The sequence below is a fragment of the Morone saxatilis genome, unplaced genomic scaffold (assembly GCF_004916995.1).
Source record: "Morone saxatilis isolate NCDOM2014 unplaced genomic scaffold, NCSU_SB_2.0 Contig11, whole genome shotgun sequence".
Classification (NCBI taxonomy): domain Eukaryota; kingdom Metazoa; phylum Chordata; class Actinopteri; family Moronidae; genus Morone; species Morone saxatilis.
The window spans coordinates 8,104,829-8,126,554 of record NW_023339663.1 but is presented as its reverse complement, the minus strand read 5'-3'; the positions used below and the strand labels follow the sequence as shown (position 1 = coordinate 8,126,554).

The window sequence follows — 21,726 nt, the reverse complement described above, 5'->3', positions numbered from 1 at the left end:
AATGCACATAATGAGCAGAGCATGTTTTAGTGGATCTTGCTGTGTAATACTGACAACCAACTCACCAGGGTTCTCATCATCCTCTTTAGGGATTCGCTCCAACAGTGTGTCCAGAGCTCGGGTGTAATCCTTCATGATCCAGTAGGCGATGCTGCGAAGGAATGGGTCAGGGTGCAGTCTGGAACAGTGGTAACCACTTCCGTCCCTGTTACAGCCCAGGACCTTCTCATAAAGGAGGCCTTGGCAGGTGGATGAATTCTCAAAATCAGCCTCATACAGCCTTGCTACTATCATGGCTAACTGGAGATCCTCCATCTTTTCCAACAACACCTACACAACACCAGAGGAGAGGTTATAACTGCAGTTTAAGTAAGAAAATTTAAGCATTAAAGTGCAGAAATGTAGGGAACTTTGAGAAGCTTGCACTTCTATTTACTATTTTTGGCTATCTGTATATTTTGACTGTGTGATATGAAAACCCAGGCCAAGGAAAACTATTTAGGCTTTTTATGTATCTTATCAGTGTAATTTAGACTTCACTTGTGTGACTTAAAGGCTGTAGGATATCAAGCTCTCTCAGCAACAGAGATCTACACTATTAAGGATGTATTGATTTAACATACAGACACACCTTCACACTATATTTTGTTTCTATAAAACAAGGCTACACCAAATTTCCACTGTGACATAAATGAAAATGAGTGTTGGAGCAGACTCAACACCATGAGCTATGTCTGTGTATTTTGTGTGCTGTTGAGTGTAAAAAGTGTGTAATTGTGTGCGTTGTTCACACCTCTATGGCGTCTTTGAGTGATCCAGCTAGTAGGAAGAAAGCAGCAGATTGTTCAAAGCGCTGCTTTCCCAGCAGGGAGAAAGCATTTTTCAGAGCTGCCTTTCTCCAGCGGTCTTCACTGAAGTTGTTCTTGAAGAATTGAGTCATCTTCTCATCATGCTGAGACCTTAGAGAAGAAAACCACACAGCTCAGTGTATCCCACAAAGGCTATTTGAGAAGCTCAATTGAAATTAATTTCATGTTCAGAATCAATGTCCTACCTGAAGAGCCCCCACAGAACAGCTTTCTTCTTCATGGCCAAGTAGAACAAAGCAGCATCTAAAGGGTCGTTGTGTCTTTGGAAAGCAGCTTTACCTATCTGATTACGCAAACATGTTATAGTCACTAAATCAGCAATTCAAAGACAACATAGCAATCAAAATATCAAAACATTGCAAATCGTTACAAGTATTCTCCTTATTTAGCTACTGTTAAAGACCTATTGTATATACATTAACTGTTTGATTTGAAATTGCTCTTTATGATAATCCTAGCTGCTTATCATTATAAATGTTCCTGTAGGAAAAACATTTTAGCTGGTTAGTACAGAGAAGTATACAGTACGTATCCAGATACAATACATGTCACACTGATGGCTGAACTACAGAAAGTGTAAAAATGAACTGAATGCTCTATTTTTAAACCTTATGTCTTTGTTTTGTTGAGACATGCTGGTTCAAATGTTGTATTTTCTGCTCTGAGGCAAGACATTATATATATATTATATATTTGTTAGGCTACTTTGTTTATATATGTATATTGGACTATATCCTTTTCTAGTTAACTGCCAGTGTTAACCCTTAACTGTCCTAGTGTTAAAAACTGTCAATCAATCAACAAAATACAGGTAATAAAATCATATTGTTCTTGCAGTAGCAGGTGGCAATTAAATTTTTTTAACTTATCTTATTTTGTGTATATAAATCTGAATTTGTTCCGGTACCTTCTCCACCATTTTCCGCAGAGTGTTGATGTTGCGTATCCACCAACCCACTCCAACAGCTCTGAGCTCAGACCATTGTGGGTCGCCTCTCTGCATAGCTGGGATCATGTTCAGCAGCTCTTCTTCTGCCTCTGAGTGGAAGGCCCATGCAAAGTGGCATGTTGATAGGCCTGCCATAGAAATGGATAGAGGAAAAAGAAGAGAACAAGATGTCTGAAGTTCATTGAAGATTAAAGGCAACAGAAATCTACATCTCACAGTAAAAATAACCAAACCAAAATGACAATATAGTTATACTACTATCATTAAAAAATAAATTTTATACATGTGTGACAGCAACAGCAGACTGTTTTACCCTGGTGAAGCAGCTGCATGCGGTAGAGTGGGGGCAGAGAGGTGAGCAGACAGGTATGAAGACGCATGGCCAGCAGGTACCTCAGTCCACACTCATCCAGAGCCTCAGCACCTACACAAACACAACACCAGATATCTGTCAGCTCTGTCATTGTTATGGCCAAGGCTACTATTAAAATGGCAACCAGATATCAAAGCCCTTTATAACTCTAGTATCACTTCATACTCTAGTATCACATGAGTTCATGTTCATGCTGTCAGGGACTGTGTCTCTTGTCCCTGAACCTTCTTACCCCCTCTGTGCTTACTTAGTCCTGGAACAACCTGCTAATGTCTTCCTCTCAAAAGACTAAATAAATAGGATAGAAAATTGGAGAAAAAAGACAAAGATAGTGTAAAAGGTGCAGTGTCTGTTTATATACAGTGAAATAAGAGCAGTATAAGCACTGTTTGTTTATGTTAATAAAGATATGATGGCTGGAGATTAACTATATCCAGGAACACACAATCAAGAAAAAGTATGCTTAGGTTTAATGTCTCTAACCTTTGGTCAACTTTAATAAAATATTATTTCTTGCCAAGGCTCACACTTAATGGACTGGTAGACGATGAGGTAGGCTAACAAGCCAAATTATAATAGAAGCCTATTCTGCAGGTATGTGTGCATCTTGTGTCTTACATACAAAGTACATTATACAAAATAAAGCAATATTTTATTCATCCCCAAAAGAAAACCTCCCTCGTCAGTTGTCCTCCGCCCGGACTGATCACAGCGTAAAGACAGCTACAGAATAAAAACCCTAGAGCTTGTCAGTCTCTTGCTCAAGGACACTTCAATGGGTACATGGAAGAACTCCAATCAGGGTAACAACATACGAGCTTGGATTGCAACAGATGACTGTCATGTATGTAAAAACAAAAATCAACACTGTCAAAGCTAAAAACTAAAATGTTTTAATACAACCAGTTTTGTAGACTCATAAAAAAGAGAAAATGTCTGCAAACTATGATATTTTGTTATGGTGTATAATACAGAGAAAACTGTGAGGAGAATAAAGCATCAGTAAGCTAAATATATTGCAGATGGTTAAACTTATTTAAATGCTGTGTTCCAAAGTAAGGAAAATTGTTTTTATTGTGGTATGGAATATTGTATTTTAATGTGGTGAGGAATCTTGTTAAAGAAGACAACAGTCTCCATTATTCCCAATAAACCTGGATGCAATATGTTACATTAATTCTATGTTATATATCCTATGGTAGATCTCAAATGACTAACCTATATACACATAAACATAAATACTGACCTGTGTACTGTTGATCAGTGGAGCTGGTGACCTCAGCACTGGTGGTTGCAACAGTATCTGCCAAGGCCACCAAGAACATCTGCTCTAGTCTGGTCAGTCCTGGTAGGCTGGAGTGCATGAGGTGACTAGACAATACCTGGACACACAAAGGAAGAAAGTGATGAGTAAGAGCAATGATAGGCTCAGAACTGGAAGACACGCAATGATGATGCTTTGTTAAATATAACCCTATTATTACTTTGAATTTGCAAAAATTATACAATAATACCCACATCATCACAGAGATATTATTACTCTGGTATAACCAGATTGTTATGTGCAGATTAGCCTGTTACTACCATTTTATTACAGTTGAATCCCTATTACTACCTTTACAGAAATGAAGCCTCAAGATTACCACAATCTTGTCAATGTTGTTAACAAGCTATTACATGGTTATTATTGTACTGATATTAGTATGGTATCACATCATAATTAACACTTTATTACCAAGCTATTACCTCTTTATTAACCACTTAATTCCAATACAACTGAGGAATAAAAAAAATATTTATTTTATCATAAAAAGCCTACTTTAATACTGCAATTTCCCTTTTTTGTAAATGGGATATCATTTTGAAATATAAAACAATACCTGAGCATGCTCTGGTCCAAAGTAGGTAGGTCCATATTGAGAGAGGTTGATAACGCGAGACTTTTTCTCTGGTTTGTCGGTGGCAAAGTTCACAAAGTCATCAGTGGTAACTGTTGGCACCTGTTCACACAGGAGGAAAGGAGTAGAAGGTATCAGTGGACTACACCTTTAACTACACAAACAGAGCTCTCATAACTCCACCTACCTGGAAGAGATCAGAATACTGGTCCTCGGTGGACTTCTTGGCTCCCTCACCGTCAGCCACCTTAGTTCCCTTAGCTGCCTCTTCTGCTCCCTTGTATGAGGTGTCTAGATCAGCCAACATGAGGCTATACAGAGGCAAGGGAGGGATGGAGTTGATCTCTGTGTAGTCCCTGCCCCCATCACGGCCAGCCACAATGGTGTCTTTTGCTGTGCTGCCAGTCACGCTGATAGTCCGGGACAGATGTCTCCTGGCTCCACCCTCACCTGCCTCCACATCCCTCACCACAGCAACTTCCCCAGCAATACACTTCACCAGGTGAGCGAGGATGGCCTGATACATAGAAAAGCAATGAGTAATACAGCATAGACAGCAATGTAATGTTAGCATTAAATCATTTTCATTTTTTGGGGCATGCTTGTTACAGCCTCACCTTGGCACGGCGAACCTTGCCCAGGTCCATGAGTTCCAGCAGCTGAGTGGGATGGTACTGGGGTAGAGTTGGGGACAGGGAGTGAGCTGCCTCAAAAAGTCCCCCTTCCTGAAGTCCTGCTGGGGCACGAAGCGCCTCGTCCACTGCAGCACTCCCTTCAAACACACTCTTAGACCTGGCTCTCCCTTCAAAGACTGAAGAGGGACCTGTGGTTTGACCCCCAGCAATGTCTGCGGACGATAGGTTGCCCTCCTCTCCCTCACCAGGCTTCTTGTCCTGATGCCACTGTGCATACACATGCATTTCACAGTCCATGCCCACCACCAGGATGCCGTCCCTGACCCAGGATAGGGAGACAGGCAGAGACGGTGTGCCGTCCACGGAGGACAGGAGGTCCACGGACCGAAGCAGGATCCAGCGGGAGCGGATCCCCTGTTTAATACTGCCCCCAAGAGGAAGGGTGATTACAGCCACTCCCTCTTTGCTACTAGTCTGCTCGTTGACCATTCCAGAGATTCGGCCGTACATAAGAATGTTGGATCCGACTCCTACAGTGAGGATGTGAGATCCATCTTCCTTTGACAGCCAGTCCAGGTGGACGTAGTGCTTAATGTTGGGGGAGCTATGGTCTCTGCTCATGTACAGGTCAGATCTGGCATAGAGAAAATTAGTAACTTGTGAGACACCTATACTCATACACAAAGTGGCTGACATAATATGATACAAACACATAAGCGGTGACCTCCTGACCTGCTGTATACAAAGAGGTTGGAGTCCACACTGACTCTTGGATCCAGGGTTGACGAGGGTCTTGTGAAGTCATCCAGGTGGAGCGTTTGCTCTAAAACCCACTCTGAGCCACCAGTAGACTCACACTCATAGATGGACACATGCATCGAGAAGTCCTCTCTAGAGCCCTGCAGCTGAGGAAAAGAGGAGCGCTTTCTTAAAATGTTCGATTTTGTAGAATACGTCAAATCTGAAAATAATGTAGATACTGTAAACCAGGAATACTGCAAATACAAGACAAAGTGAGCTGGGCTAATAAAAATACCTCATTGATGCCCGCACAGACCTCTATCCGGTATCACATCCTGAAGTACACTGACTCATAAGCCAGACAACTGATGATACACCTCAACTCAGTTTCAGTTCAATGACATTCAGCTCCACATACTTCAAATACAGAACAGCTACAGCATATGGAATTAGGTCCTCAGCTATCAGTTTCTTTTTTACTAATGGCTAATGACACGCATTGCAGTGTATAATGTGCATAATGTATGTATTTATCTAATCTAGTTCCTACTTCACAGATTTCCGCTTTAATTATAAATATGTATTTATATGGTGATATATGGAATTGTTATCTATATTATGGAGGACCCATGCTATATAGCCAAATTAAGTTTATTCACTGCATTTACATTTTTATTGCAATTTTCCACATTTAAATGAATTCTCACACCACTATAGGTTTTTGGTCTGATACACTGAAAACACCATTACAAAGCCAAATTCCAATTTCCTACCTGTCCTTGTCGTGGCTTTTTAAAGGCCACAGCCAGCCTGCCGATGTAGGAGCAGGACACAGCTACAGGCCGTCCTGACACACATACAGCACTGTTGTTGTCTTCCTCTTCATTCATCAAGGCCCAGGGCTCCCAGCGGTACACCCGGTTGTCCTGGTCATCCTCACTAAATCCATCATCACACTCTACAGCACAGTGCCAGAACCGCACGCGAGAGTCAGAACAGGTAGTAACAATCAGGTACGGAGCCAGGCACACGGGGTAGATGGAGGAGGAACTCAGATGACCTAGCAGGAAGAGGACGCAGTATGAAAAAATTGAACATTTCAAGCTGGTCACTGCAAAACATGTCAACATGTTATGTGATTTCTTGCATTAACCTGATTTCTTGCTTTCTAACATGTGAGAAATAGATCTTCCAGGTACTTCGTGGACAATTTTTATTTCATTTCTAAACCAATTGTCAGCATACCCAAAAATAAATGTAGACTTATTTGAGACCTTGGAAAAAAGGTATTTTACAATTTCCTTTTAAGATGGTGTGAGTCATATGTGTGACAACCATCCCAACCTGCAGAGGGAGTGGCCCTGGTAACCTCCACCCCATGGGGTAGGTCGAGCCGCTTGCTGTAGACCAGCTTGGAGCTGAGGATGAGTTTGCTTGCTGATTGTAAGTTGGCTGTAGAGGCTGACCGTGGCAGGGGTCTGACAGGAGAGGTCTCCGGAGACGAGTCGAGATTCACAAGTTGAGTGGGAACCATTAGCTGGCTTTGGAAACTATAATCTGGATTTGGCTCATCTGGAAACAGAGACACAGAAAAATCATAGTTGGCCTACACCTCAAATGAGGGAGTTTCATGGAGATAAAAAAAGGTAGTTATTTATACCTTCATACATAAGCATCCAGAAAACCTCCAATTAAGCCATAACTGCTCAGATGTGTGTACCCCACACTTACCAACACAGGCCTGCACAGACTTGAGATGCAGGTGCCACATCTGCAGGACAGAGTTTCTGTTGAGATCCTTTTCTATCACCACCAGGAAAAACTTCTCTGAGAATGGGGCAGGCTGGTAATCTGGATATAGTAAAATTACATTATCATTTTCTTCTAATGACAATCAGATTTGACACAGAGTTTTAATTTAACAGTGTGCTATACCTTCACCAGATGGAAACGCAGGTGTGTATGCTTCTGGTTCTTTCTGGGGCTTATAGCCTAGAATGAAGTCCTCTTGGAAGACATGCAGCAGCTGGGTGTTGGCGCCACACTGGTTGCACATGGAAACAGCAGGAAACAGGTTACTATGTCTATTGATCGGAAGGTTTTAGCATTTCGATCTGAATTTCTGTACACCACTGACCGGAGATGGGTGTCAAGAACATAGAGCAGCTGCTAACCTGGTTTGTAATGACATCCAACTCTATGATACATCCGGGTCTGGCAGTGGACTGCTGGCTGACAATGTTGAACACTTCGCCCACCAGTTTCTAAACAGAGATAGACATGAAAAATGGTTAACTATCCATTTAGTGTACTGCATTTAAAACCAATAGTGTGGTGAAATCATATTGCATGTTATGATCTGACGTAAAGGCTAATGTAGGCTGTTATGAAACAAGAAATAGAAGAATTAGGTTTATGAGGATTTCCTATAAATGTGGGATCTATGTGTTGTAGATGTAGTGGTTTGGTAACATTTATAAATAAAGACAGCATCAAAAGGAAATTATAAAAAAAAAGGCCGGTTGAAAAGCTGGCCTATAACAAAAATGTAATATTTGTGAACAATATGGTTATATCAGGTTTCTGATGTTTGTTGGACTTGACTGCTGGTTCTTTGTTTTAAGACCCAGTGTCTCACTAGAGACCCAGATACATACAACAGCCCAATGAGCAATCACATTTTTTTTCGTATGCAGTTACGAGTGTTCACTCACAGACGTTTCAGGATCTGACAGCTCATCCAGTAGTTTTCTGGCATCCACAACAGCTTGATAGAGACGCAGGTTTTTACCATCTGATGCCACGAAGCAGGCGCTGGCACTGTTACAGTAAGTTCCTGAGGGACAAAACACAAAGTTCGTAGGAAAGGCCTGCAGTGCCAAAGAATGTATTCATTACTATTTAACCTACAACACATATTGATCCAAAAAAAATTGTAAAATATTTGGTAGTTGTAATAAAAAGTTGGATGATAAATTGATATCTCACAACTAAAAAATAATTATTTTAAAGTTGTAAGTTCTTTCTTTAGGCAGCAGAGAGATGGGAAGAGTATCCAGGTTTGGTCTTAACTGGAAAATGATATATTGCTTTCAAAGCACTGTCACAAAAATATGTTTATATCTTGGTAGGCAATAATGAGGCATGGACGAAATAATACACTTTTTAGTGCAAATCTGAAATACTAAACTGCATGGAAAAAAATCATGGTATAGTATACTGTGCATACATCTAGCACAGTTTTGTCCTGACGAACAGTGATCCAAATATAATTTTGATCTTTAAGTAAAAGCAGAAGTTTAGATGATTAAGCAACAGCAAAACTTCCACTTTTACAATAAAGTTCTTCTCTCTTTGTCATAACAACAATGTTTATGCACTGTCATTTATCACTGAGGTTAAAATTTCCATCACATTAAAAAAACATGGTGCGTTTACCAAGTACAGAGCTGGGTACTAGTGTAGGTAGCCAAGCAACATTGCTGAAGGCAGAGGTGTGCAGAGAGTTGATACGGGCCAGTTCAGAGACTCCTCCAGTGCAAGACAGGGGTCCAATGTGGTCCACCCTCCACAATATCAGCTCACTGTAGATGGCATTGGGGTCATGGAAGGTCCTTGTTGCTGCATTACGAAGCTGCTTTCTGCTAATGGAAATAGTAACACATCAACAACACATTAGCTTGCTTCTTGCATATTCTTTATTCTCCACATCTCTTTCTTGTTTATTCCCTTTTCTTTCTCTGCATTCCCTATCATTATATACCTGGGAAGTCCCTTTGGTAGGGGAAAGGTAGGAGGCTGCTCTCCTTCCAGGCTGCTGGGGGCCGAGGGAGGAGTGAGCAGAGCATTATGGTGAGAGGAGGTCAGCAGCAGTGGCAGCACTGTGTGGCAGGCTTGGTCGTTCAAATGGAAGCGGTGGCCGCAGTACCGGAACTTGTGAGATACAGTCAATACGTTGGAGAAAGCAGAGCGCTCCGCAAATGTCACTGCCCACTGCAGACAGAGGGAAGCAAAACAATGAAGTGAGGGCTGGGAAGGCTGATTACACACAGCATACAAATACAATACAATTCATTAATTTGGTTATGCCATCATAGAAAGGGGTTCCAGTGAGTGAGTTAAGCTTTTGGAAACAACTTGGTCAGCAGTGGTCATTTATAGAAACATGCATGTATTGACTGAAACATGCATCCCAAGCACTCAGATTTGTTCCTAACAATCTTTTACCTGGTTGAGAGATCCATCAACATGCTTGGAGACCATCATGACAGCAGGACTGATGCCGGGGTGAGACTTGGGAGAGGGGGCCAGAGCGGGTGAACCCAGTCCGGCTGAGGCTGAAGCAGAGTGGGAGATGCTTTGTACCATCCTGTCCTGTTCCCCTGCCCCAGCACTCTCGCCCTCAGTTAAAGTGCAGGCGTACATCAGGATGTTTTTACTCAGTGAGTTGGCATCACCTGTAGGAAACGCCACTGGAATACGGGAGGAGAAGGACACCTGGTAGGAGAGTTGAAGGAAATATTAGGAACACAAGCACAAGTCCTTCAGCCCTAAAGACACCCACTTAGCAATTCATCTCTAACTCATCAGTGGTAACAACATTAACAATGAGCTATCTGGCTTGCTGGTTCATGCCCACAACTGTACCATGAACATACACAGCTTATTGCATATTACATGCATACTGTACACTACCACTTCCTACAGTAGGGATGTCACGATACCATAAATGTAAATGTCGATACCAGTGAAATTCCATGATTCACGATACCAATTCTATACCATGGCAAAAGTGTTTTTTTAGCCCCAATCCCCATTTAATATTAAGTATCTGCTGATACACAAATATTTATCACAAGATTTGTAGGAAATAGTTTTAATGAACCATGACATGACAAAGTTATAATAGCCCACATGTACAGAGGAGTGCTGTGTCTCACAGGGATATTAGGAGTATTACATAAGACTGAGGGAGTGCTGAGTCACCTTACATTTTAGACAAAGTTTAGCTACAGCTACACTACTGCCACTGTGTATGTATGAGTGAGTGCATGAGTGAGCAAGTGATTCACAGTTGAATTTAAAGCAGAAGAGTCACTAATTTGGAAGAATGTTATAGTAGGATGCTTAAATTTCTGCTCACCTGAACCTGTCTAAAGATGCCCTGGTTGAATTCGTCTAAGTACTTGACATGCCAAACCAGGAAAGACCCATCGGTGGGGTGGATGGTGAATAGCATGTCTGGGCTCTTGTTCCACTCTGTGATCAGAGTCTCCATCTTCCTTTCCAGCAGCATGGAGGGCAAAGGCATGCTGGAGCTTGATCCCGGGGAGGATGCCTTGGTGCTTCCCTGCTCCCCTGGCTCACCTTCTTCACCGTGCTCTGAGGAGGCTTTGTCAGACATCTCGTCCAGGTCTAGAAAGGCAGAAAGCAATGTGGTTTTACAACATGATGTTGTAAAGAATGTGTTTTAAAGAATGTGTGTTGGACTTTGTTGTGGGTCATACCAAAGTCAAACTTCATAGGGGAGCCTTCGGGGTCCAGGGGATCCTCTGTAGTCTGGTCCAGCTGCTGTTCAGAGAACTTACGGAGTTGCAGCATGAAGAGGTCCATGAAGGAAGTGAAGCTGAGGTCCTTATTGTTGAGCCAGTGAACCACAAAGCCTCCACCACCAGTGCCATCGTCAGGGTTAAACACTGCAGAGTCAGCCAGCACTGATGGGATATCTGACAAAGGGAAGAGGGGGGCAGGAGGAAGAAGAGATATGTGGATGAAAGCAGTGAGTAGATTCCGTTTATTTCCAGTCACAGAAGCCATTTCTGCTGGATCAGAAATATAGAATCACAACTGAGCTAGTTCAAACAAAGACCTACCTGTGTTGGGGTTAATACTGGCTGAGATATGAAAGTGACACAGGGCATTGGCATGATGAGCGATGTGGCGGTGAGTGTGTGCATCCTGTGTGCCAAGCTGAGAGGGCAGAAGCTCACTGTGTGCCACCAGAGCAGAGGACCGTCGCCGGCCCCGGCGCAGATGCTTCAGGTGGTGAATTGACTAATCAAGCAAAGCAAAAGAATAAAGGGTTGTGTTTTTCCTTTATCAGAAATAGTACATATTTTATATTTACTTTTATGAATTATTTCTGGTCAGATCTGACTGAATAAATAAGTGTACCTCCAAAGCATGCTGGATCTTGTCTTTATTGCCTGCCAGGCCTGGCAGGCTGGAGCTGAAGGAGTGTGTGTTCTCAGAGATCTGTCCCCCAAGCAAGCTGTCTTCTGGCAGTAGGGTTTCTGACCACAACCTACACACACCATCCTCGCAGGATGTCAGCAACACATTGCACACCGAACCCCTAGAACACAAGGACAGGAGAATGTAACTGCCTTACAATATCAGTAATTGGATAAAGTGGGAGTGCAAGTGGGGGGAATAAAAATTAACATATCCAGATTGTCACTGCATGAAAGGAAATAACTACAGTGGTCCTGTGGTGGTAAATCTAATAAAACACTACAGATTCACAAGCAAAACTGTTTAAATGGTCTTGTTGGATGCTCTGCATGCAAACTGAGAATATGTCTGACAAAACTGACACTGACAACTGACACTGTAAACTTTTCTTTGCTCAACCTGTGATATTTTTTTGAGGAGGAAAGTAAGGCAAAAGTGAGATATAAGAAAAAAACTGCATTAAATTGATGAAATCACAGACAAGATGCTTTTCCACAGGGACAGGGAACAGGCACCATTCCGGTTTTAAACCGTTCTGAGCATTCTGACCAAAAATAAATTGGTGCAGAATCAGAAAAGTTGGTTCCTAGCTGGAACCAAAAAAAAAAGCAGGTTTATCTATGGAACCAACACATCAGATCACAATGGTTCTGCTCACAACTGTAGTAAACGTGGGTTAGTTCGCCAAACAGAGAATTCCCTTTCACTGACCGCTTCCACCACAGATTCAACATTCTTAATTTGCTGATTTTCCAAATCAAACATGTCACTTGCCACAATGACACTGTGAATGTGTGATATTGTGTGCTCTTTCTTACTTGGGCATGAACTTGCTGGTCTTCCTCCAGGACATACCAGTGACAGAGCGAGGATGGGCCAGGTAAACAAAGGAGAAGTGAACAGGAGGAGGCCTTTTATCGGAGGGGTCATGGACCACCACTGCAGAACGCCAGCCAGTAGTGGGATACCACACCTTAAGTAAACAGTCATCCTGCATATGCAAACACACGCATGAACATACATCATATATGAAAATCACCACAGACCTTAAAATTACAAAAACTTTTCAACAATTTGTTGTTTTTGAACGTGTTTCCACAAATTGTATACCTTCCCAACTGTTGCAAAGTACTCCCCATCAGGAGACCACTTAGCAACGTGAACGGATGCGGCAGTCCTGAAAGAAACACAAGCATAAACAATAATATCAGCTATATTCACTTCTGCATAGCAAACTCTCCACAGAAAAAACACACAAGTGGTTCTGCTGTCAGCTGTTAACATGTATATGTGCTTACTTTGCGTTTGAGTTACCATCGGTCATTTCAGCGCTTGCACTTCCCTGTTATAGTGGCTTTCTTGGGTATGCCCATGTGTCATCAGATGACAATTACTATTATGGTGTTACATGTCTATATCTGTTTGCACAGCTTTAAGCACAGGCCACAGACTCGAAAGAGGCTGATGTACAGTGCATACAAACCTTTCATGTGAGGCACTGTGCAGATGAGTTTGGATAATCAGTAACTGCCTATAAGGTTTTATTAGTAAAAATGTAATTCCACAACCTTTAAGAGGAAGAATTAAAGTTAATATTTTGTCTGCATGGGGAAAAGACTAACTCTTTACAGCATGACAAGTTTACTGTCAGTTTATGATTAATAATTGAAGTGAATTTTGTCCCCTGGAGCATTGATTGTTTTCATTTCTGCCCACTGAAAATGAAACAGCAGCAAAACACTTCTTTCTCTTTCTGTCAGCTGATGTGTTGACATAATACAACAGAACAAGAACTGAGAGAAAATGAAGATACATGGGCTTACTTGACAGTCAAAGTTAATCAATTCACTGGTTTGCTAACTGTCAAGAAATGTACGTATTTGCTTCACCAATAGCAAGCAATAACAGCAACAAGAGGCCATTTACTTCAAAAGCAGCTGTTTTTCTGTTTAACTGTACTTGGTTTTATACTAAATTATCTTTGGATTGTGATTCTGCTGCTGATATAATATACTTAATGAAACAGCTGCTTTTGAAGTAAATGGCCTCTTGTTGCTGTTATTGCTTGCTATTGGTGAAGCAAATACGTAAGCAGCAAGGTTTTTTTTTCCATGTTAATTATGTATGTGTGTTTTTACAGCATAAGCAAAAGCTTACTTGCACTGCCAGACACAGTTCCAGTCATTGAGGACTGGGTGGGGCTTGTCCTCAGTCATCTGGCCATCCTCCTCCTCTATCAGGGCATCTGTCAGTGGTGGAGCCCACAGCTGGAGCCGCTCAGTTGCTGCTAGGATACGGTTCCCTGAGGACACAAAAGCACTATGTTACACACCTCTCGTCCCACGCTGATGACTACAGTACACAGAGCCACATGCACACTGTGACTCTTACATAATGCACATGTTGTTCCAGACAAACCGCAGGGGGTACTAATATGAGCTGTGCGTAGTGTGGATTAATATACTCAGATGGTCGGTGAATCAGTTAAACAAAGACAGCATTGGCGTACCTTGTGGGTCCCAGGCCAGGTTGTAGGTGATGGTATCAAGGAAGAACTGTCCTGTCTTTTGCCACTGATAGTAAAGTTGCTGTTAGTGGTAGGAGAGCGACACACACCGTGCAATGTTATTGGCACACAAGTGCAATCAAACTCACCAGATGCTAATTTCAACCACAATATATGTCTAAAATACTGAGTCATGCTCACCTTGTGGCGTTTGTTTGGGTTGGTAGAAAGAGGTTCAAAGATGCAGACTGTGTTTCCGTAGGATGCAGCGATCTAAAAATAAAGAGCTGTGTTCATCATCACAACATTACTCACCCCATCAGTGATTCTGCACAGCCATTCCCACAGGAGAGGGGTAGGTGGGGAGTGGTGCAGGATAGCAAGGAGAAGAAAGCATGGGCAGGACAAGATAGCAGCAAACCCAGGGCTGAACGTACTTCTTTATGCTCAGCAAAACTGATAATGTGTTGTGGCTAAACGGAAAAATGAAAACTGTGTGTGGGAGTTTGTCTGAGTGTGCAGTCAACACTTACCCTGCCAAGCTGGTGGGAGCATTCCACACAGCCCACCTGTATGTTTCCATTCTGAGCTCCTGGGATAATCTGCACACACTCAAAGTCACTAGCCAAGATCACTACATCACAGCCTGAGCCATAGGCCTGAAAAAGAAGTGGACACAAGAGGAGGAAGCAAATCAGACCGAGACACAATAAACAAATGAAACCAAAGCACTGAAACTCAAAATGGTAAATATCACTTTAAAATACATTAATCTTTTAGGTCTGGAAAACACCAAGTCCCATTTATTAATAAACCTAATACTTCATACAGTCTGCTGCTTTACAGCTCTGTCCAGTATGTTTCTTACTGCTTTGAATGTCCACATGAATACATTTAAATTTGATTAACAATACAATGTCCTATAAATAACTAAAAGCAGACCATCATAGCACCAAGTGCCACTAATATGAATATTGCATTAGCAGGGTGAGATATTACAACAGGAGTTACCTTAAACCACAATAACACTGGCAGGTTGTGGTGGTAAAGCAAGCAAAGAAACCACATGACACACAGCACACAGTAAAACGAACATAAAAAAGCATCTTACGTTAAGTTTAGAGTCCATTTTATAAACACATGAACACCCACTTACTCATGCGCAATAAGTAGACACACAGAGCATGCTTATTGGTCACACTTAATGGGCAGACCTGTGTTAATATTTGGATTATGGTTCAGCAAGTAAGCTGATACAATGGTGGTTGCTGGCAGTTAGGAGCCGTGTGTAGAATGGCAGCAATGGCAGCAGCACCTGGGAGACAGGCAAGCTGGCCTCGAAGCAACCGTACATTCAGGACGACGGCTTGTGTGTTTCATTATTCAGGAGAACAGGAGGAGAGGCTGGGAACCACTGGGTCACACAACAGGACAACATTACAGCCAGTGGTATAATATAAAGTGACAGCCAGGGATGAAGTTATAGTGAAGATTGTCATAAGATTATACTGTGCATAGTCATACTGTAAAATAATATGTGTAAGATGGGAGAGAGAAAGAGAAGTAAGGGAGGCGCAGTCAGTGCTTTACTATTACTGCGGCATTACAGCTGGAATTAAAAGCGGTCACCGTCACGCACTGTCTAGGTCTGCTCTGCACCTCTCTCTCTCTCACCAACACCAACGCCCAATGTGTGAGTCCATTCTACTCTCTTTGTCAGCAAGGTAATTTGGACCTGGTAGGACCTTGAGCCAGGGCTGGTAAGCATGCGTGTAACTGCCTAGGATGACCTATCATCATTGTTTTGTCATTTTAGTTTGGGCTTATGTGTGTCCTGTATTTCTTTCATCATCTACAAATCCACATGTACACACAGAGAACAACAAGGTACTGACAGATGGCAACCGTGTTATATTACAGACCAGTTGTTTTTTTTGGGTCCTTGAATAGAGAATGAGATATTCAACAGTCATTAATAGAAATTTACATATCCCATCTCTTGCATGTCAATAATGTTCATAAGAATGGTACACTTTGGTCTTTAATAAGCAATAGATTTTAGGAGATCTGACTGCTTTCTTCTACTGAGGGGCAATAATACTGGAGAGACCGTTTCAAAAATGTTGAGCAAACTGAAATCCTAAAGAACTGAAATCTTAGCACTTTCAATCACAGGCTGGCCTTCAAACAAATAAAATAAAGACATTAACATCTGCTGGATCCCCGTTCTAATCAATTCAATGTTTAGCTAGCTCTTCAGGATACAGGGATGGGTGTCCACCGGCAGAGATTTGGCAATACCGTTACAATTACAGGAGCTATCCATTAGTGTCTCTGCTATATATTCTGGGCAAGCAATGTAGCAAATCAGGTTGGATTCTCACATGATCTCGCAATGCTCGCATGATCTTGCGAATCCAGCTACCTCGCAAGTTAAAGTGATTTGGGCAGCAGCCAGGACCGAAGAAGAGAGTGACAAGAAAACATGGAGAAGAGTGAAATTGTAAATGCAGAACAGGAGTTCTTTCTGTCTGTATGATAGTTTCTAAATAAAAGAAGAAAATAAAAAAAAATGATGAAATATGGTACTGTATTAAACCATTCCCTAATTTAATTTACAGAATTACTGTATCGTGATAAATACTGTTACTGAGAAATAAAATTATAGATTTTGGTCATATCATCCATCTCCTCAGGATATTTATTTGATTCAGCAACAGACAGCATTAAGAAGCCACTAATCCTGTAAATCAATGTACAAGGATCTACACACACGTATCTGTAGCTTATAAATCTGCTGATTTAATGGGTGCAACCCTGAAGCAGCAAAGTGTCCTTCCTGTCAGTCATGAAAGCTGCTTACATCAAGAATGTTGCTGCCTTTGGACAAATATTACCTCTCTGTAACACATTGACATTGACAAAGCAGTTGCATCTAAGATGAGCAGAGAAACAAGTGAAATGTAATTATACTGTTTTGCAGAAAGTCAACTATAATTATTTGGCTACTGTTTCTAGCTGGCCTGCTGTTGGAAGCACACTATTATTTCAGATGTCCTGAGTCAGCCAGAGATTCAGTATGTGACAAAAAGGATATTAATACGATATGTTCTGTCTGATGTATGAAAAAAAAAAAAGACAAATAGTTTAAGTCTCTGAATCACCTGGGCTGGTTTCCGTAGCCCGACTCTGGGAAACCCCTGTGTCATGCTTTAAAACGCTCAGTCAGCAAACTCTGTTTCTAGCCTATTAAAAGACAGCATGGTGATTCACAGAGCACATTTATATTACTGATGAGTGCTGGTCTACAGAAATCGATTCCCATTTTGTTAGTTAAAAGCAACTATTATTTGAATAATGCAAACACCATGACGCAGGGATTTAGCTGCTTTTCAGGATAAATGTATTTTAAAAGAAAGCAGTGAATGCAGTCATGTGCTGTGCTAATGAAAGTAGATAAGAGGAAGAGTGTAAGAGATCACTTCTGCTTTTCCATCTAATGCCACTCATTCCCATTGCCTAACCCAATCATGCGAGCATGCTCCACAACCACAGATACTACCATGTGTATCTTTTTCATGTCTGTGCTGGCTGGCATTGAGCTGTAGTCAAAAGCCTTAGTTTCAAATTAGGGCTGGGCGATAAATCGCGATTAATCGAATTGAAGTACAACACAATTATTTAGTAAAATCCGCTTTCTCCATGAACTTCCAACCAACGATCCGGCGCCGTCCCCATTCTGCGGTCCCCGTACGGTCAACGAGTCGCGCTGACCTTCCCTCCCCCCCGCCTCCTCCACCAGATAAACAAAACCATGGCAGCAAGCCAAGATGACTCGTCCTAAAAAAGGCAGTGCCGTTGTTGGACTGTGGTTTTGCGCCAATCAGCAACAAAACCGACGACCCACGCAAAGTTGTTCTGAAGCTGTTGCAACCAAAAAGTACCAGACGACCACCTATTCAGCACCTCAAGCAGAGCGCATGCACCGATAACAGGACCGCAGCCAGAAAAACCCCTAAAAAACAGTCTACCATTAGCGGATTCATTCACATTGCCGTTGAAAAAAGGACCCAGAGGAAGCTATACTGAGCAGTCCGTTTGCATATTGCTCAAAGATAGGTTCCACCATTTACACCAGTGAAAAGCCGGTCCGAAAACAAAATAAATAGCAAAACTGTTTATGAAAATCTTGCCATTGAGTAGTTTTTAAGAAGAAAAAAAAACGAAACGGAGATTCTATTTTTAAGCCATATTGCCCAGCCGTATTTCAAATATTTAAATACATGAATTAATCAATTCTGGCCTATAGTAACCTGGTCTATCTGTCAATGTGTATTTAGACATTATCCCTTGCAAAGCCTTTAACACAGACCTGTACTTTGATCCCCCTGTCTATAGTCATATCATATAGCCTTGTTATTCACTACAGCATGACTGTAGGGAAGCAGTGGGCACAAACAGCAAAACTACACCAAGTCCAGTCTCTTGGTCCTAACATATCCAACTTAAAGGGGAACTTGGCAACTCTAGCCATTTCTTCGCTGGTTTTTATTTTTGTCAGCAACTTAACTGATCTCAAAACACAGACAAAGGTGATGATGTCCTGTTTGTCTATCTATAGTAAGCAGGATATCCAAAACAAAAACAAAACAACAACAAGTAGAAAGACCAGTTTATTGGCTTGGATCTGGAAACAACTCTATAATAGACTTAGACTTCTCTTTATTGATCCTGTTGGGATGACTCCCGCAAGGAAATTAAATAATAATATTGAATAATAATATCCTCATGTAACAAGAATGTTGTTTGTTGGCTTGTAATCATTGAACTGTAAGACACAGAGTAGTAGTTTTTACTTTGCCCTAACTCACTGCTGTGTTATAGGCCACACCCATTTCTGACAAATTTTCTTTTATTTTGAATTTTGGCACATAATTGAGGAAGAAAGAAATGGTTCGTCATTTGTGTTTAGTTACCATTGTTCTGTAAAAGGTTTGTAACATTTTGTATGCACGGCCCATTTTACATTAACTGCCATAACTCCATACCTGAATGCATTATGCAATAGCAACCAAATTCAGAAGACACGTGCAACATCTACTAACAGCAGTCCAACAACATTTGGTACAATACACAGAAACATGAATATTCCCAAAGAGGATTTAAGTAATTTCAGAAAATCATGTCCACCTTCAGCCAGTCAGCATTACTGTCTGATATCTGTATTCAGATATGGATCAAGACTCAGATGCTGAATAAAATAAGAACAATGGGAGGAATATGCAGGGGGTATGCACACGCTCTCTCTCTGTGCTTTGTAGTTTACACGTGTGTATTCTATTTTTAGTGGATCACACGTCTGCCACTGTGCAAATTAAACCCACTAGGCTGTTTGTATGTACATTTACAACCGCAGGTCATAAAGCACTTGAAATTGTCTTTCTTATCATGATTTTAACAACTTCTCATTTTTAAGGTCTTTCCCAATGTAATCAACAGACAAATTAAACTAAACATCAGAAAAAACAGATCTCTCAGATTTGTCATTTAAACTGACAAGAGACTAACCATTTTGAACACCATTTTATTTTGGTGCTGAACAGACCTATTTGTACTTATCGCCATCCCTCACATTCCTACTGATAGTTGTGTAGTTAACGCAAAACTATATCCACCATCCATTGTTTGGGACTTGCAAAGACACGGTGCTCCATCTTTCAATCTCTGTCAATGTGCCATTGCACAAAGTCGAGCAGGCCTTATTGTAGAAGCCATGCTGGAGCACAGAAGCAAACATCATGTAGATGGGATGATCCTATCATATCCAATGAAGCTTGAGCCTCATGCTTGCTCATCGGAACTGGTGCACTCATAGCTGCTGTAGGTTAGGTGTGTGTGTGTGTGTGTGTTTGTGTCAGGGTCTGGCCTAGGAGCCTAAGGGGTCAGCGTGAGTGTAACTGCATTGGACATGATGTCTAGTGTTCTTCAAATATCCTCACAGACACAGAAAGAAAACACCAGGCACAGAAACCGGGAGCCTGTTGCACTGTGCAAGGCTTTAGCCTCCTAACAAGCTCTGTCCTATGTAGTTGAGCAGATATGACCCTAGGTACAAAACCCGCCTGTTTATGCTCAAACATCCCTGATCTGGGGTCAGTGTAAGGGGAGAGGGTGACAACTCCTCTTTATAGTTTAACAGAAATGAACATGACATTGAATTTGTGTATTATACTGTAAATGACTGAGGGTATCAGAACGGAGGGAGGAGAGGAGAGAGTGTCTGTGTTTCTGAAAAGAATAAAAAATAAAAACAACAACAAAGCACCACCTCAGTAATAGGCAGCAGGAACAGACCATACCTAGATTTGGCAGCCATTAGACAAGCTCACTGTGTTCTCAGCATGAGGGAATGGTGGCGTGCAACATAGCTGCTCAAGAATTTACTGTGAGCCCACGTTGTCAGAATTTGACTTTCAATCTCTGTGGACAACAAACCCTGAACTTCATGTAAATACTCTTCTCTAATGTATGTCTGTCAGTTTAGATAATGCAATGAATGATTGCATAAAACATAAAAAGAAATGCTTTTGATATAAACAGCTTTTGGTAAACGAACCAAAACCCCTAAAATCCCCAAACTTGTCAAGATGACAACTCAATGTTAAGTCAATCAGTTAAAAGACAACACAGTAATGGCTTTTGATGGGTGTGCCTTATGGGATCATATGAAAGATCATCTAGCAATCAATAAATTCATCACCATTCATCTTCTGCTCTAAACACAAGAGCTGACTTGACGTTTTAGCTTTCTACTACATTTTACTCTCCACTAAAACTTCAACTGATCCATTTTAAGCAAAGGTGTCGCAACATTCGATGGGGTTTTGAACTATTTTGTTCCCTATTTTCCATTAAAGGCTGTAATATTATACGTTCTTCCCGTGTCTCACTGGACTAAATGGAATATTGACTGGGCTTCTCGGATCCTGTCAACTTGAAGCACAAAGACAAATGTTGGGAAGTTGCCAGACTTCAGACAGACTAGAATATAGAATATATATAGCCCAAAGAGGTCAATAAACAACAGACACATGATTTAGTTCCATGCGTATTGTTTGATCAGGTACAAATACACACAAAAGTCTCACTGACTGACATCAAGCTCCCCCTGATGAGCTGATACAGGGGCAAAAACACATAATAACACAAATGCAAGTGAACTCTATTTCACTTTAAAAAAAAAACAAAAAACTCAATGACATATATATATATATGCATTGTTATGTTGGACACACTGTCATTCAGCCCTCGAGCTCATGTATCCATATAAGGCTCTCTACGTCATGACTAGCGCAGCTGATGCTAGGATGAGAGCGAGCTAATGATCCGTGAGGAGGATTTAACGCCAAATGGTAGCTTAGCTCGTCCTGCAACCAGGCAAAAACACACACACACTCGCTTTTATTTCCCACCCTTGTGGCGGTGCGCAATTTTACCAACACCCCCCCCCCACCACCACCA

At 41.5% G+C, this 21,726-nt stretch overlaps 1 protein-coding gene across 5 annotated transcripts in view; it reads right to left on the bottom strand.

Moving 5' to 3' along the window:
• The window catches only part of dmxl2 (Dmx-like 2), a 38,440-nt gene that overhangs the window by 15,671 nt on the left and 1,043 nt on the right, over positions 1-21,726 (bottom strand). For 3 of the 5 annotated variants that reach the window (XM_035682368.1, XM_035682364.1, XM_035682367.1), the window contains exons 2-30: positions 14,739-14,864; positions 14,407-14,478; positions 14,209-14,287; positions 13,857-14,001; positions 12,810-12,876; positions 12,518-12,690; positions 11,640-11,820; positions 11,339-11,519; positions 10,973-11,191; positions 10,609-10,880; positions 9,693-9,962; positions 9,229-9,458; positions 8,904-9,109; positions 8,180-8,301; positions 7,640-7,729; positions 7,401-7,509; positions 7,197-7,316; positions 6,810-7,037; positions 6,239-6,525; positions 5,457-5,629; positions 4,707-5,358; positions 4,277-4,606; positions 4,072-4,191; positions 3,438-3,573; positions 2,132-2,242; positions 1,777-1,946; positions 1,055-1,152; positions 794-959; positions 66-330 (exon numbers count right to left, since the gene is read on the bottom strand). In XM_035682368.1, coding sequence (XP_035538261.1) covers positions 66-330; positions 794-959; positions 1,055-1,152; positions 1,777-1,946; positions 2,132-2,242; positions 3,438-3,573; positions 4,072-4,191; positions 4,277-4,606; positions 4,707-5,358; positions 5,457-5,629; positions 6,239-6,525; positions 6,810-7,037; positions 7,197-7,316; positions 7,401-7,509; positions 7,640-7,729; positions 8,180-8,301; positions 8,904-9,109; positions 9,229-9,458; positions 9,693-9,962; positions 10,609-10,880; positions 10,973-11,191; positions 11,339-11,519; positions 11,640-11,820; positions 12,518-12,690; positions 12,810-12,876; positions 13,857-14,001; positions 14,209-14,287; positions 14,407-14,478; positions 14,739-14,864 — 5,398 coding nt within the window. The remainder of the gene's footprint in view (positions 1-65; positions 331-793; positions 960-1,054; positions 1,153-1,776; positions 1,947-2,131; positions 2,243-3,437; positions 3,574-4,071; positions 4,192-4,276; positions 4,607-4,706; positions 5,359-5,456; positions 5,630-6,238; positions 6,526-6,809; positions 7,038-7,196; positions 7,317-7,400; positions 7,510-7,639; positions 7,730-8,179; positions 8,302-8,903; positions 9,110-9,228; positions 9,459-9,692; positions 9,963-10,608; positions 10,881-10,972; positions 11,192-11,338; positions 11,520-11,639; positions 11,821-12,517; positions 12,691-12,809; positions 12,877-13,856; positions 14,002-14,208; positions 14,288-14,406; positions 14,479-14,738; positions 14,865-21,726) is intronic. The other 2 variants (XM_035682369.1, XM_035682366.1) reach the window with 1 other exon arrangement.